Here is a 15,882-nt window from a genome sequence, read left to right as displayed (position 1 = left end):
ATAGCTTCCTTTACCTTAAAGGTGCAGTCCTCCTTCACTTACCCCATCCTTCCATTTTGCTTTTAAATGTCCTTATTTCTTCTGAGAAATCCTCACTTCCTGTTCTTCTGTCTGTAACTACACACAGTAATGCAAGGCTTTCTCCCTGGTGTGGAGCGTCGTGTTTGTCCCCTCCCTTAAGGGGGGAGGGGGCAAACAGGGGAGTCAGGACGCCCACTAACGCACAGCTTCTTTCTCTATCTGCAACATAGAGAGTGTCCTGACTCTCTTGCTCGACCCCTCCCCCCTCAAGGGAGGGGGCAAGCACGACACTCCACACCAGGGAGAACGCCTTGCATTACTGTGTGGAGTTACAGACAGAAGAACAGGAAGTTAGAATTTCTCAGAAGAAATAAGGACATTTAAAAGCAAAATGGAAGAATGAGGTAAGTGAAAGAGGACTGCACTAAGGTAAAGGAAGCTATTTAGGGATTTTTTTTTTTACCTTTACAACCCCTTTAAGCCAGCCATAGATGGATCAAATATTGACCGGTCCAGCAGGGACTGGCTGAGATGTAATCCTTCTTTGGGAATGCTGGTTGTACTGAAGACGATCCATTAATCAACTTCAGCACAACCAGCCTGTCCGATCACTTGCGATCACTGCCGACGGCTAAAGCCACCATCAGTGACAGTTGTGTTCTGTTGGCATGGAAGGCTCCCCACCAGAAGAACACAAAAGCAAGGAATTGAGCAATTTTCTTCTCTTCCAAGGAAAACATTGCCTAATCTGTGGTGCTCCTTAAGCAGCTACTTTTAATGCCCAACTGAATTTAAAGTTTAAATCTGTGAAATGCAATCCAGGCACATGAAAACAGGTGTACAAAGTCAGACATAACCTGAGTAGAAAAGCCTGTCCAGAATGTCATAGAGAAGAACCCATGTGTGGAAGTGATTGTCTCTCTCTATAGAGAAATGTTAATCAAATTTTTTCTGTATTAATTGTAATCTTCTTTTAATAGGAAATGTTGGAAGCTCTTAAATCCCTCTCTATATTTTTCACTGAGAACAGTTTGAGGAGTCGGAGAAACCTGAGAGGAGATATTGAGCGACGGAGCTTATCCATAAATGAAGAATTTGTAGCTATATTTAAAAAGGTTAAAGAGGTATGGTGTGTTTTTTTTTTTTTTTTTTTAATAAAATAAATTGCTATTATATTTCAGCAGCAGTACAAAGTCATTTTTGAAATGGAAAGTGTGTGCTCATGTCTGGGGATCAGTATTATTTTTTTTTTTTTTTTTTGGCGCAGCACTGTAAGTATTCAATGAAACATCTCCCCCCACAGGTTCAGATAAGTGTGATGCAGAATATGTTCGTTTAGTGTTGGCATTTCTTTATCGTACATCACGGGACACAGAGCGGCATTCATTACTATATGGGTTATATGGAGTACCTTCAGGTGTAGACACTGGCAATCTCAAACAGGAAATGCCCCTCCCTATATAACCCCCTCCCATAGGAGGAGTACCTCAGTTTTTCCGCCAGTGTCTTAGGTGTTAGTCATGGTTTAGCTTGCCTCCACATCCTTGGGATTAGGTGAGCTAACCGGTTCTGTCCAAAAAAGCCTCAGCGCTAAAGTGGTCAGTAACCGGACCCCAAACCCTTGGGGTATAGCCCATAATGCTTTTCTTTTTAGAGAGCTGGACCCTGGGCCCAGAACTTAGAAACCTTTGGGTGCCTAATGTTTCTGTTGCCAGAGTGCTATATGGGCCCAGGACAGTGGATCCTTCATAGGAACCCAGGGCCTGAAGGTCTAGACATCCCCACCGAGATGGGGGAAGATTGGGCCTCTTGCTTGGCAAAGTCCTGCGGCATGGAGCAGGTAAGTGAGGGGAAAACTTGCGGAACTTGGTTCTTAGCAGGTTTTTTCTGGGGGGTCACAGGGGACATGCCTAAAGTTATGCACTGCATCTGGCAAACTAGTCACATATCATAAAGATAGGATGGCTCTATATGTATTATTCCCCATAAGATGTGACCTCCCTTGTAGTGTTGGAAAAGCATTGAGTGGGGCCTGTGTTATATAAAAATATATGTGTGTGTCAGAGAGCTGTGCTTACCTGCAAGCCTCCAGGCGATGCTCCATTCAGTCTTCCTCCTCACGGCCTGCAAAGCAGGCAAAACGCTGACCTCCTCATGGCTGCAGTTTGCTGGAGCAGAGAGGTCCCTTCCTCCCAACCCCACCCCCCCCCTGTCGGGAGGGGCATTTCCTGTTTGAGATTGCTGGGGGGGAAGGGCGGGTCAGTGGCTTAAGGAAGGGGCGGCCCTTCCTTGTTTGTTCCATATAGCTCATTCAATACTTTGGAACTGAGGAGGAAAGACCAGAACGGCAAGCACGGGGCGCCGAGGACACACAGTGGCCAGAAAGAATATTGCAGTCTTCAGAAAGACTGTTTTCAAGCCTAGGAATAGGCTGTTTCTTTTCCATCTCATAGTTTTTCTTGCAATACTACTCAGGGGGACAGAATGTTTTTTTCTTTCCTAGATTTGAAAAAAAAAAAAAAAAAAGATTTTTTTTTGAAAAAAAAAAAAAAAAAAAAAAAAAAGAGAAGTGTCATCTAGGGGAGAGGAAGCATTTTTTATCCCCCAAACAGGTGTTTGGGCATTTAACTATTTATAAGTCCCAGGTACCAATAAGTAGCAGGTGTACCTCGGTATTGTACCATGGCATCAAAAAACAAGGGTACAAGAGGTGGGGATTCCCCCAGAGAGTCTGAGGTCTCGGACAATGCTATGCCGCTGCTTTCCCCACAGGGAGCCTTGGGGCCATCGGGATCTGGGGCTGGAGCTGACGTGGGTCAGTCCAACCCTAAGATGGTCACGGAGGAGGTATTACTCACCTCTTTAAAAGAGATGCAGAAAAGCATGGGAAAAATGATATCCGCAGCTATGCGGGGCAGTAAGCGGAATAGATCTCCGTCGCCCGAGCGCGGACCCTCAGAAGAGGAGGTCCTTTCCTCAGGGGAATTGGACGACCTCTTGGACAAGGACCAAGTAGGTTCAGGGATCGAAGATCCGGATACAGAGGAGTCTGGGGCAGTCTCCCTGAGGGAGAGCTGGTGGATTCAAGGATTGTCGGACTTGGTCCATAGGGCATTCAACTTGCCAGTACCAGATCTCCAGGTATCGACGGTTTCAGCTTTGGGTTCACTGAGGGCGCCTCAAAGCAATGCTGTGTTTCCGATCCATCCTCTATTAGAGGGAGTTTTGTTCCAAGATTGGAACAAGCCAGATAAGATCTTCTTACCACCTAAGAAGTTCTCTGTCCTATATCCTATGGAAGAAAAATTTTCCAAAAGATGGGCTACTCCTGCAGTGGACGCAGCCATCTCATGTGTTAACAAATCGTTAACATGCCCTGTAGAAAACATACAGGTGTTCAAGGATCCAGTTGATAAGCGCTTGGAAGCACTACTTAAGAACTCCTTCACTACTGCAGGGGCAGTAGTACAGCCAGCTGTGGCTGCGATTGGGGTCGCTCAAGCATTATCGGATCAATTTAAGCAGATGCTTAAACTTATTCCTGCCCAGCAGGCAGAAGAATTTTCGGATGTCCCTAAGGCCATATGTTTTACGGTAGACGCAATCAAGGATTCTATCCAGCAAGCGTCACGTTTATCGTTATCCCTTATCCATATGAGAAGACTCTTATGGTTAAAAAGCTGGGAGGCTGAGCCCCCATGCAAGAAGCTCCTGGTAGGGTTCCCCTTCCATGGAGGACGACTCTTCGGAGAAGACCTAGATAAATACATTCAGACCATTTCAAACGGCAAGAGTACTCTCTTGCCAACTAAGAAGAAGGTTCAGGGGCCTGCGTTTAAACGACAGTATTCCCCTGGGCAGGGGCCCTCTAATGCCAAGCAGTATCGACGGCCTCCTGCAAAAGCAAACTTCGGCTTCAACAGCAAGTCACAAGGACAGGCTGTTAGAGGCAAAAGGCAGTGGTTTCGCAAACCAGCAAAACCAGCCCCCAAGCCAACCTTATGAAGGGGCGCCCCCACCCACGAAGGTGGGGGGAAGGCTGCGACTCTTTTCAGAGATTTGGGAAGCCAGCATTCCCGACGAGTGGGTACGGTCTTCCGTGGCCACAGGCTACAAATTAGATTTCCTAAGGTTTCCTCCTCCTCATTTCCAGGAGTCGAGGATTCCAAACGATCCGCCTCGGATTCCGGCCAGCCTGGAACAGGGGCTGGGTTTCTACTCCAACCTATTCATCATCCCCAATGGAGATGTCAGGCCAATTTTGGACCTAAAGATGGTAAATGCATATCTAAAGATCCGCTCATTTCGGATGGAATCCGTGCGGTCAGCAGCTGCCACACTCCAGAAGGACGACTTCATGGCGTCCATAGACATAAAGGATGCCTACCTTCATGTTCCAATTTATCAGCCACATCAAAGATATCTACGCTTCATGGTGGCTTCGCGTCACTTCCAATTCGTGGCGCTTCCCTTCGGGTTGGCTACGGCCCCCCGGGTGTTCACGAAGGTCCTAGCTCCGATCCTAGCCAAGCTAAGGATCCAAGGGGTCACGATCCTAACATACCTGGACGACCTCCTAGTCATAGACCACTCGTCTCCCGGCTTGGAGCGAGCAGTGGCCCTCACGGTCCAATACCTCGAGAGGTTCGGCTGGGTCCTAAATCGAGAAAAGTCAGCTTTCCAGCCCACAAGGCAGTTGGAATATCTCGGCATGAGATTAGACACAGAACAACAAGGAGTGTTCCTACCTCTGAGGAAGGTAAAAGCCATCAAGGAATTAATCCTACTGGTTCTAAGCAAGAAAGAACCGACTATTCGCCTATGTATGAGGTTACTAGGCAAGATGGTGGCCACATTCGAGGCGGTACCATACGCCCAGAGCCACACTCGCATCCTACAGGCAGCCATCCTGTCAGCATGGAGCAGAAGGCCACAGGCCTTGGATATCCCGTTGCCGCTCTCATCAAGAGTCCGACAAAGTCTGTGTTGGTGGTTAGACCCTCAGAATCTACTGAAAGGGAAGTCTTTCAGCCCAGTGGCTTGGAAGATAGTGACCACAGACGCCAGCCTGACGGGCTGGGGAGCAATTTTGGATGGTTGCACTCGCCAAGGTACTTGGGCAAAGCCAGAGAAGCAGTTGCCCATCAACATCTTGGAGCTCAGAGCTGCTCGACTAGCCCTCAGGGCTTGGACGTCAAAATTGCAGGGGTTCCCGGTGAGAATTCAATCAGACAATGCCACGGCCGTGGCATACATAAATCACCAAGGGGGAACCAGGAGTCAAGCCGCTCAGAGAGAGGTGAGCTTGATTCTCCTATGGGCAGAGGCTCATGTGCCCTGCATATCGGCAATATTCATTCCAGGAGTGGACAACTTTCAGGCGGACTTCTTAAGCCGCCAGACTCTATGGCCGGGGGAATGGTCTCTGCATCCACAAGTCTTTCAAGCACTCTGCCAAAGTTGGGGAGTGCCGGACGTGGATATCATGGCATCGAGACTCAACAAGAAACTAGACAGGTTCATATCCCGCTCAAGGGATCCGATGGCCTGCGGAACCGATGCGTTGGTTTGCCCTTGGCATCAGTTCAAACTTCTTTATGCGTTTCCCCCGCTCCAGTTACTACCCCGCCTGCTGCGCAGGATCCGGGTGGAGCACATACCAGTCATCCTGGTAGCTCCAGCATGGCCCAGAAGGGCAGGGTACTCACTAATCTTAAGGATGGTAGTGGGAGACCCTTGGACTCTTCCTCTACGGCCAGACCTGCTATCGCAAGGTCCGATCCTCCACCCTGCCTTACGGCATCTAAATTTGACGGCCTGGAAGCTGAATCCCTGATTCTCAGGGGTAGAGGTCTGTCTCAGAAAGTAATCTCTACCCTAATCAGAGCCAGGAAACCGGTCTCTAGGGTGATTTATTACAGGGTCTGGAAGGCCTATGTAGGCTGGTGTGAGTCCAAGCGATGGCTTTCTCGCAAATTTACCATCGATAGAGTATTAAGTTTTCTCCAGCTAGGAGTGGATAAAGGATTGGCATTAAGCACAATCAAAGGACAGATTTCTGCTCTGTCAGTGTGGTTTCAGCGGCCGCTGGCCACCCACTCGCTGGTTAAGACCTTCCTTCAAGGGGTCTTACGTATTAGACCTCCAGTTAAATCCCCGCTTTGTCCGTGGGATTTAAATCTTGTTCTGTCAAATTTACAGAAACAACCGTTTGAGCCGTTGGCTGATATTCCTTTGGTTCTACTGACAAGGAAGTTAGTATTTTTGGTTGCCATAGTTTCCGCAAGAAGAGTTTCGGAGCTGGCGGCCTTATCCTGTAAGGAACCATATCTTGTTTTTCATAAGGACAGGGTCGTTCTACGCCCTCATCCTTCCTTCCTACCGAAGGTCATATCCAGTTTTCATTTGAACCAGGATTTGGTATTACCATCCTTCTTCCCTAAACCTACTTCCAGAAAGGAAGGGTTGCTGCATACCTTGGATATTGTCAGGGCCATGAAGGCCTATCTTAAAGCTACAAAGAAGATCCGAAAAACAGATGTGCTGTTCATTCTACCGGATGGGCCCAAGAAGGGGCAGGCAGCTGCAAAGTCCACCATTTCTAGGTGGATTAAGCAATTAATCACTCAGGCCTACGGCTTGAAAGGGTTGCCTCCTCCAGTATCATTAAAGGCTCATTCTACTAGAGCCATGGGCGCCTCCTGGGCAGCACACCACCAGATCTCTATGGCTCAAGTTTGCAAGGCGGCAACCTGGTCTTCTGTCCACACGTTTACAAAATTCTACAAGTTGGACGTAAGAAGGAATACTGATACTGCCTTCGGGCAGGCAGTGCTGCAGGCTGCAGTTTGAGACCCTCGGATTCCGGGGGCTCCTCTTTTTTGAGTTAAATTTAAAATTTAAAATTATTTTTCTCAACTAAATTGGATTTATTATGATTTGAGTATATCTCTAAATTAAATCCTTTTGTCTTGGAGATGTTCTCCCTCCCCTCATTGTAAGCATTGCTTTGGGACATCCCATATAGTAATGAATGCCGCTCTGTGTCCCGTGATGTACGATAAAGAAAAAGAGATTTTTAATACAGCTTACCTGTAAAATCTTTTTCTTGGAGTACATCACGGGACACAGAGCTCCCACCCCTCTTTTTTGAGGACCATTTTGGGAGGCATACTGCTTGCTACAAAACTGAGGTACTCCTCCTATGGGAGGGGGTTATATAGGGAGGGGCATTTCCTGTTTGAGATTGCCAGTGTCTACACCTGAAGGTACTCCATATAACCCATATAGTAATGAATGCCGCTCTGTGTCCCGTGATGTACTCCAAGAAAAAGATTTTACAGGTAAGCTGTATTAAAAATCTCTTTTTCATTTAGAGACTACGATAAATCGGTTTAACCTGACACTGGTAGAATTGCAATTGAAAATTTTCATTTCAAGACTGTTCCTTTTTGATTTTCTAAATGTTAGTGGGTTGACAAAAAAATTTGAGAGCGCAAGATGGAAATCTTTCTCAAACAAAAAAATTTCGAACAGTGTACATTCATTCCACAATTGAATGCTAAAGCGGTAGCAAAGTCCCTTAACCCCCCCCCCCCCCGCGTACTAGCACATTATTGCCTAGTACACACAACAGGGATTCCTGACAGGAAAAGATCAGTCGGAAATCCTGAGGGGAAAACCGAGAGCCTGCTCTCTACTTTTGCCCCGTACAGACGCTTGGTTTTCCCATTGGGGAAACTCCGATGAGAGCTTTTCTTCGGGAATCCCGACCTTGTGTATGCTCCATCGTTCTTTTTCCCCCACATGAAAAGTGCCAAAAACTGAAGTTTGCCGCTGGGAATCCCAGCGGGAAAAAAGAGAACAGGTTCTCCTTTTTTTTTTTTTGTTCGGCGGTTTTTGGGCAGTTTTCCAGTCGGAAAAACTGCGAGGAGCATACACACGGTTGGGATTCCTGGCCAAAAGCTCTCCTTGCAGTTTTCCCATCGGGAAACCCGCTCGTGTGTATGGGGCATATGACATTCTTACCTGTAAAAGGGATCCCTCAAGTGGCACGCTATCACCACTGACTAGGGCTTCTATCTTCACTGAGTCTTTGTTCTGGATTCACATGCTTTGGACATTTGAATAATCGAGCCGTGAGGATGTTGATCCCACACATAGGAACGGGAGTCCTGCCACAGTGCTCTGGACTGACGGCACATTCAGTGTGCCCTCAATTCCGAGTGCAGTGCGCATGCGCCTGTGTTGTTACCAGCTGCAGGAATTGTAAATGTCTCCTAAATTGTGCAAGTTTAGGAGATATTCATTGTATCTACAGTGGGGAAAATAATTATTTGATCCCCCTGCATATTTTGTAAGTTTGCCCACGTACAAAGAAATGAAGGGTCTATAATTTTTATCATAGGTGTATTTTAAATGATAGAGACAGAATATCAACCAGAAATTTAGATGCAACAAATGTTATAAATTGAGTTGCAGTTCAGTGAGTAAAATAAGTATTTGATCCCCAAGCAAAACATGACTTGCTGGAGAAGCCCTTGTTGGCAAGCACAGAGGCAAGACATTTCTGATAGTTGGTTACAAGGGCCCAGATTCAAGTAGCAATTGCGCCTGTGTAACCATAGGTTACACAGAGCAATTGCTTACTTGCTCTGGCGTTACGAATGCTCCTGATTCAGGAACATCGTAACGCCGACTGCAGCCTAAAATCTGCGTGGCATAAGGTTCTTATGCCACGCATATTTTAGGCTGCATTCTTGCAATGCCCGCTAGGGGGCGCTCCCATTGTGCTCAGTGTATAGTATGCAAATTGCATACTAACACCGATTCACAATGTTGCACGAGCCCTGCGTACGCAAGTTACGTTGTTTCCGTACGGCGTGTTTAGCGTAAGGCTGCCCCTTCTAATAGTAGGGGCAGCCAATGCTAAAGGATACCCGTCGTTCCCGCGTCACGATATTTGAATGTTACGTCGTTTGCGTAAGTGATTCGTGAATGGCGCTGGACGCCATTCACGTTCACTCTGAAGCAAATGACGTCCTTACGACGTCATTTGCCGCAATGCACGTGGGGAAAGTTTCCCGACGGAGCATGTGCACTACGCTCGGCGCGGGAGCGCGCCTAATTTAAATGATTCCCGCCCCCTACGGGATCATTTAAATTGCGTGCTCTAGCGCCGGGCAATTTTGCCGGCGCGCCCTCGCAATTTACGCAGCTACTGCTCCGTGAATCGAGGGCAGCGGAGCAAATTTGCGGGGGCGCAGGGCAAAATCGTTGCCCTGCGCCTCCGCAAAAAAAGCGCAATTCTCTTTGAATCCGGGCCAAGGTTTACACACAAAAAAAATTTGGGTCACTTTTATTCCTATTACAAGGAATGTAAACAGCCCTTGTAATAGAAACAAAAGCATGACAGGACCTCTTTAATGTGAGATCTGGGGTCAAAAAGACTTCAGATCTCACATTTAGACTTAAAGCGGTTGTATACCCGCAGGACAAAAAAATAAAAAACCTGTAAGGCAAAGGCATAATGAGCTAACTTTTGTAGTACGCACAACCATGTACAGTTCCACCTATAATGCTTCAGACTCATCACACTCTCCATCAACCAGGTCCTCTTTCACACTCGCTTTGATATCACTTCTCACATAGAGATAGACAGCACCACCCCTCCGTTTTACCCTGTCTTTCCAAAAGAGAACATAGCCAGGAATTTTAATAGCCCAGTCATGAGAAGAATGAAGCCAAGATTCAGCAATACCAATTACATCATAGTTCTCCTTGTGCACCAGAGCTTCCAACTTGCCTATTTTGCTTGGCAGACTTCTGGCATTGGTGAACAAACACTTTAATTCATTGTCACATTTTGCAAACGTATGCTGCATATTTTTTATTTTTGTACATATAGTAAAATTTGCAAAGGTTGGGTTGTAACATGGGAACCTTTTATATCATCTGCCATAGCCCCCCATATTTTCCCATTCCACCCCCAAATAGGGGCTGACCCCTGTCTGACCTACCTGACCCAATATAATCTAATTCACCATCCCCCTACAATCCTAGTTTAAACACTCCTCCAGCCTTCCCATTAACCCTCTCCCCCCAGCACAGTAGACCCCCTTTCATTTAGGTGCAAACCATCTTTAGCATATAGATTGCACCCCAATGAAAGGTCAGCCTAGTGCTCTAAAAACCCAAATGCCTCCTCCTTACTCCAGCTCTTTAGCCATGAATTCGGCTCTCTAATCTCCCCCTGCCTTTCTGTGTTGCGCATGGCACAGGAAGTGTTTCGGAGAATATCACCATTCTATAATCTTGTATAATATAGTAGTCTGTTGAATATATTGCCTTCTGAAATTAGATGTGGCAAAGTATCATTGTTGAAAATGTCTGTTTTCAGGAACTAGAAAGTATAAATGAGGATGTACAAGCAATGAGCAACTGCTGCCAGGACATGACCAGTCGTTTGAAGGTAATTGTGCCATCTTATTCCACCTTCCATATTGGCATATTTATTAACACTTCTATTCTTTCTGTTGTGCACATTTTTATAAAGGTAGTTTTAGGTGCAAACCGCTAAATGCACCTATGAATTATTAGTATAGGTGGTGTTTTACCTGCAAAAGAATTTGTATTGCTGTCCATTTTTCCTGGAACTTACACAGCAAACGGGGACCTGCCAAATTTCGATCAATGTATGGGCAGGCTTATGGGCAGAGGACAGGGACAGGGACCGGCCAAATTTCGATCAATGTATGGGCAGGCTGATTGTACCCAAGTCGATCCATCGATCGACTTGGATACAACCAGCCTGTTGGTTTTTTCTGCATGCAATTACTACCAGCAGCTATAGCCACTAGCACTAATCATTTTATTCTGCCTGTGCAGGCAGAATACAGTAGTACTGAAGGAGGCATTGCCTCATCAATACTGACTATGTTGGGCGAATCGAGCGGCTTTCCTTTCATCTGTGGTGGAGGGGGAGAGCAAATCAATTCATGGTTCCTGTGTACTGTGTGAGGGGTGGGGCTGTCCCTTTGCTCCAATCAGCTCTCCCACAATGTAGAAGACCTCTACCTGCTGCTCTCCCCGTCCCCTGCTCTGTGCTACCGACAGATGAAGATGGATTTTATCTAAATTCTTCACTTTGGATGTGGAGAAGAGAAGACCGCAGATAAACATATACAACTTATGTAGAGGTTTCATCTCTGTGTATCGCCTGAGACCAGTCGCTTCACTGGGTACACGAGAGGCTTTACAACCACTTTTAATGGCTAAAGGAGCTTTCCCGGCAGGTGTTTGAGCATTTTTTTTTATTTTTTTTTTTCTGTGCCTGGAAACTCTCTTCCATTCTAGCCAAAGTGTCCATGCACACTATAGGCATTTTTCATGGGTTTTACAGGCATAACCGCCCCCCCCCCCCAATGATCTCACTTGAGGATAGATTCACCCCTAAAAACATAACAAAAAAGCAGCAGATACTGCACCTAATTAACATTGGTGAAAACTCACAGCAGGAGTTTTTTTTTTTTAACCCTGCATGCAGTGTAATCAAATCACTGCAGAGAGAGATGCAAGCTGGTCTTCTAGATGAAAAACTGCCATGTTTCTTCTGTTAACCACTTAGTGACCTCCTGCAATGTACGGATGGGCGGCCACTGTAGGCAAAACAACATATGCGTATGTCGCTGATTACTTCTGGGTTTGGGGCACGTGCATACTGTACGCGCCCCCCCACCTGGCATCCGCTGTGACTGCACACAGCGGGAGCCTATCGGCAAGTTTCGGTCACAGCCCAGAGCTCTTGTGTCAGGATGAGAAACAGATCTTTTAGTAAAAGCAGCACACTGCACACACATTACATATAGTTAGGCACATGTTTAACCCCTTGATCGCCCTAGATGTTGACCCCCTCCCAGCCAGTGTCATTAGTAAATCGGCATTGTATACTATTAGCACTGATCATAGTATTAATGTCACTGGTGATTAGGGTGGCCACCTCATCCCTTTAAAACAGAACACATATGAATTACACAGGTTCTGAGGCTAATTTAATGCAGGTAATGCACCAAATGAGTCTAATTACCACCTTAATTAGCCACAGAACCTGTGTAATTAATATGTGTTCTGTTTTAAAGGGATGAGGTGGCAACCCTACTGGTGATGCCAGTAGCAGTTAGTCAGTTCCCCCCAGCGTCACTTATTGTCAGATTGCCTTCCGCATTATTGCAGTCTGGTTATAAGTTGCTGATCGCCACCATTAGTAGTATATAAAAACTGCAGTATTTATAGCATAGCTTGTAGGCACTATAACTTTCACACAAACCAATCAATAAACACTTATTGTTTTTTTTTGTTTTTTCAAAAACGTAACAGAATACATTTTTGCCAAAATTCATGAATAAATGTTATTTTTTTTTTTTTTTATTGGATATGTTTTAAAGCAGAAGGTAAAAAATATTAGTTTTTTTCCCCCCAAATTTTTGGTCTTTCTTCATTTATATTGCAAAAAATAAACCCAGTGGTGAACAAATTCCATTAAAAAAACAACTTTGTGCTGGGGAAAAAAAAATATATACATTTTGTTTAGGTATTGTATGACCACACAATTGCAAGTTAAAAAAGAGCAGTGCTAAATATAAAAAAAATGGCCTGGTCATGAGGGGAGTAAAATCTTCCAGAGCTGAAGTGACCTGTATACCTAAATACGGGTATACAGGTGTAACATTACAAATTAAAGTGATCTTGCATATACTATGGTCTCCCATCTTCAAAATACCGTAAATCAAATAATGACAGGTATATTCAATGATATGGAATTAAATAAAACTACTAATTTCATACAACCAGTGTTCATCCAATAAATGGTGACAAAAATAATAAAATATGTGCAGTGAAGTCCATAAATATAAATAGTCCAATATTGCAAATAGTGATGAAAATGAACGAATAATAATAAATTGGCGTTTCCTCGAACGAGTAAAGCGCTGCCACCACACCACTGTGCTCACAGGATTCTCACCTCATGGGCGTAAGTCATATAAGATGTTCCGTTCCACATAAAGGTAAATAAGCCTCCAATAGTGTATTACCTATACAAAGATGTTTATTAAACTTAAAAGTGCATGGTGGTAAGAGTCCCCCTGAGGAAGTCGCATGACGTAATGTGTAGGGCGTGGCCGGAGTGTACCGTGGACCAGAAATTACATGAAAGGTGGCGTGAACACCGATTGTTTGTCTTTCTTTGGTACATTTTTTACTGTATTCATGTAAGCATGCACTTTTAAGTTTAATAAACATCTTTGATTTATTTTGTATATGGGAGACCATAGGATATGCGCAAGATCACTTTAAATTGTAATTTTGATTATTTCTGAACACTATTAGGTTTTGCTGAAATTCTATTTTATTTAAATTACATTTCAGTTATAATTAGTAGCGCAAAAAAATGGGGGAAAATGTCTCTGCGTCTTATGGAGTGAATATTGGCCAGAAGGCCCCCCCGCCGCGTTACAATAATGGGCCGGCCATGGCGACCGCCAAGCAGTATGGCCGCATAGATCCACTCTGCACCAGGGAATCGGCTTCAACATCACAGCCCAGGACCTCTTTAGCAGCTGACCGTCCAGACATGCGGAGATGCCGCCAAGACCCGCCGCCGGTTAAAAAAGTATCAGCTTTCTACCCGACCATGCAGGGCAGGCTTCACCAAAATGGCGGTGGGAGTCACAATTCCCCCTGCAGCTGCTGGACCTCCAGAGTCTTCCTACTCGGCTTGAGCAGCAAGCGCAGGCTCAGATTAACCTGTCATTACAGGTGAGCAAACTTCACACCATGCCCTGGAGGTTAACCCCTTATCTCCCTCCACAAGCCCAGTGAAATCTAGATTCTGGGGAGCCAGAAGTATGTTCTCCTCTTATGAATGTGGCAGACTCCTCTCCTTCACAGCACCCCCTGTCACTCTCCCAGACCCCATTGCAGTTTCCAACTACAGGCCAGCCCATGTCAGATAGAATAGAACAGTGGAATGCACGCCATCCTGTCAGCGCGAGCCGGGTGGCTATCGTCTCTTCAGTCTACTATTTTATTGTAGAAAGTGAAAAACGGAAAGTTAAAAAATGGTGACTAAAATAGTACAAATAGATGTGGTTGCAGTAATTATACACAGAGATAATATAACAAATAACCACAAAGCTCTTTTTGTGGAATACACATATACAGAGTGGTGCCAGAGTGGTATATTACTCTGTTATATTTTATTAAATATTTTAGTACACCATTTTTTCTTGTTTTCCTCCTCTAAAACCTAGGTGTGTCTTATAGAGCTAAAAATACGGTACACATTTTTCGTACTGGTGTAACGTGTTGCAAAAGGTGCAGTTAGTCCCCACAGCAAAAAATGTAAAGTCAGCAGCTACACATACTTTAGCTGCTGACTATATAATGCCATTTAATATTAGGACACTTACCTGTCCTGGAATCTAGCAATGTCGGCACCCTAGCTGATGTTTCTATCGAGTCTTGGGTGCTGCCGCCACTATTCATGGTAAGGGAAACCGGCAATGAAGCCTTTCGGCTTCACAGTGGGTTCCCTACTGCACACTGTGCTTTCTGAATATCCTGGGGGAGGTAGAGGGGGTGAACTTTCGCATGATCTCGCCGTGGTAAGATCTCTCGGAAGTGGGGATAGGTACCTGTCAATAACAGATACCGGGTCCCCCCCCCCCCCGAAAAGTGGCACTGGAGGGGGGGGAGGAGGCTGATGAGAGGAGCTTACAATTTTGGGTGGAACCCTGTTTTAAACTTGGGGATTCATGTTTACATTTCTCCTGAGGTGCTATCTTCTGGTGAAGGCTGGTATTGCAGAACAAGTTTTTGTATATGGCGCTCTATGTGCTCAATTGTATCTAAATGGCTGGAAATGTGTTCTTCGACTAAAAGTAATCAGCAGGTTGCTGTTACCTCTGAATTGGCCGAATAAAGGGGATGGGAAGCTCATTGTTGCTGTACAGCAGGAGTAGGAGAAGTCCATTTAATGTCAATTGAATACCAGTGACAAATTAATAAAAAACAGCAGTTGGTATAATGCCAAAATGGTGACTTGTGCTTGTTTCCAACCTTAAAAAAAAGTTGGGAATATGATCAACACAACTCGGCTTTTACAACAGAAATCTTTCTGTCATGGACTTGGCAGCCACTGAGCTGTCAATTTGCTTGTAGTGTTGCATTTGGTTTGGATAATTCAATATGAGACTGGTATTCATATTTTCATTGCACACACATCTTCTGAATGTCATAGAAAAGCCTAGCAGGACGGTAGAGGAAACATACGCTAGCTGCTCCTGGCTTTTTGTTTTGGCAAGCTGTTCAAGTGCTCTTTATTTCACAGGCAATTAGTCCATAATTCTCTGGAATCTCATTTGGTATTGTGTTCTCTATTACACTGTCAAGCTTGCTTAGCTCTGCTTAAGTGTCTTTTTATTAATAGCTGTAGGAATGAACATATCTTCTGGTGCCACTGAATGTAGGTATTTTCACTTTTTTCTCAAATTTTTCATTTAGTCAAAGTGCATGGTCCGAGGACACACAACATTGTATGAACACTTTGGCATATAATACAGCACTACATATAGTCATATGAAAGGAACATACAAGGACATTATGTCCATTAATCGCTCATGAAATCATTAATACTCTTGGCTAAACGTAGGAAAGCGATAACCAGGAAACTGAACAGGGTTAGAGTATATCGAAAGGAGACGGTGGCGGGGAGATGAAATGTGAAGTTGTGGTCACTGTATACATTGTTCAGATTGTGAATTTGGTATCTCCACAGTACCAAAGATATTCAGAATCATAATA

General features: G+C 45.0%; 1 protein-coding gene across 2 annotated transcripts in view; it reads left to right on the top strand.

Moving 5' to 3' along the window:
* Window positions 1–15,882, top strand: part of COG6 (component of oligomeric golgi complex 6) — a 195,289-nt gene that overhangs the window by 20,478 nt on the left and 158,929 nt on the right. For both annotated transcript variants that reach the window (XM_040340358.1, XM_040340359.1), the window contains exons 2-3: window positions 1,002–1,145; window positions 10,421–10,492. In XM_040340358.1, the coding sequence (XP_040196292.1) occupies window positions 1,002–1,145; window positions 10,421–10,492 (216 nt within the window). The remainder of the gene's footprint in view (window positions 1–1,001; window positions 1,146–10,420; window positions 10,493–15,882) is intronic.

The sequence above is a fragment of the Rana temporaria genome, chromosome 2 (assembly GCF_905171775.1).
Source record: "Rana temporaria chromosome 2, aRanTem1.1, whole genome shotgun sequence".
Classification (NCBI taxonomy): domain Eukaryota; kingdom Metazoa; phylum Chordata; class Amphibia; order Anura; family Ranidae; genus Rana; species Rana temporaria.
The sequence above is the reverse complement of the archived record's forward strand: the minus strand, read 5'-3'. Positions and strand labels throughout refer to the sequence as shown.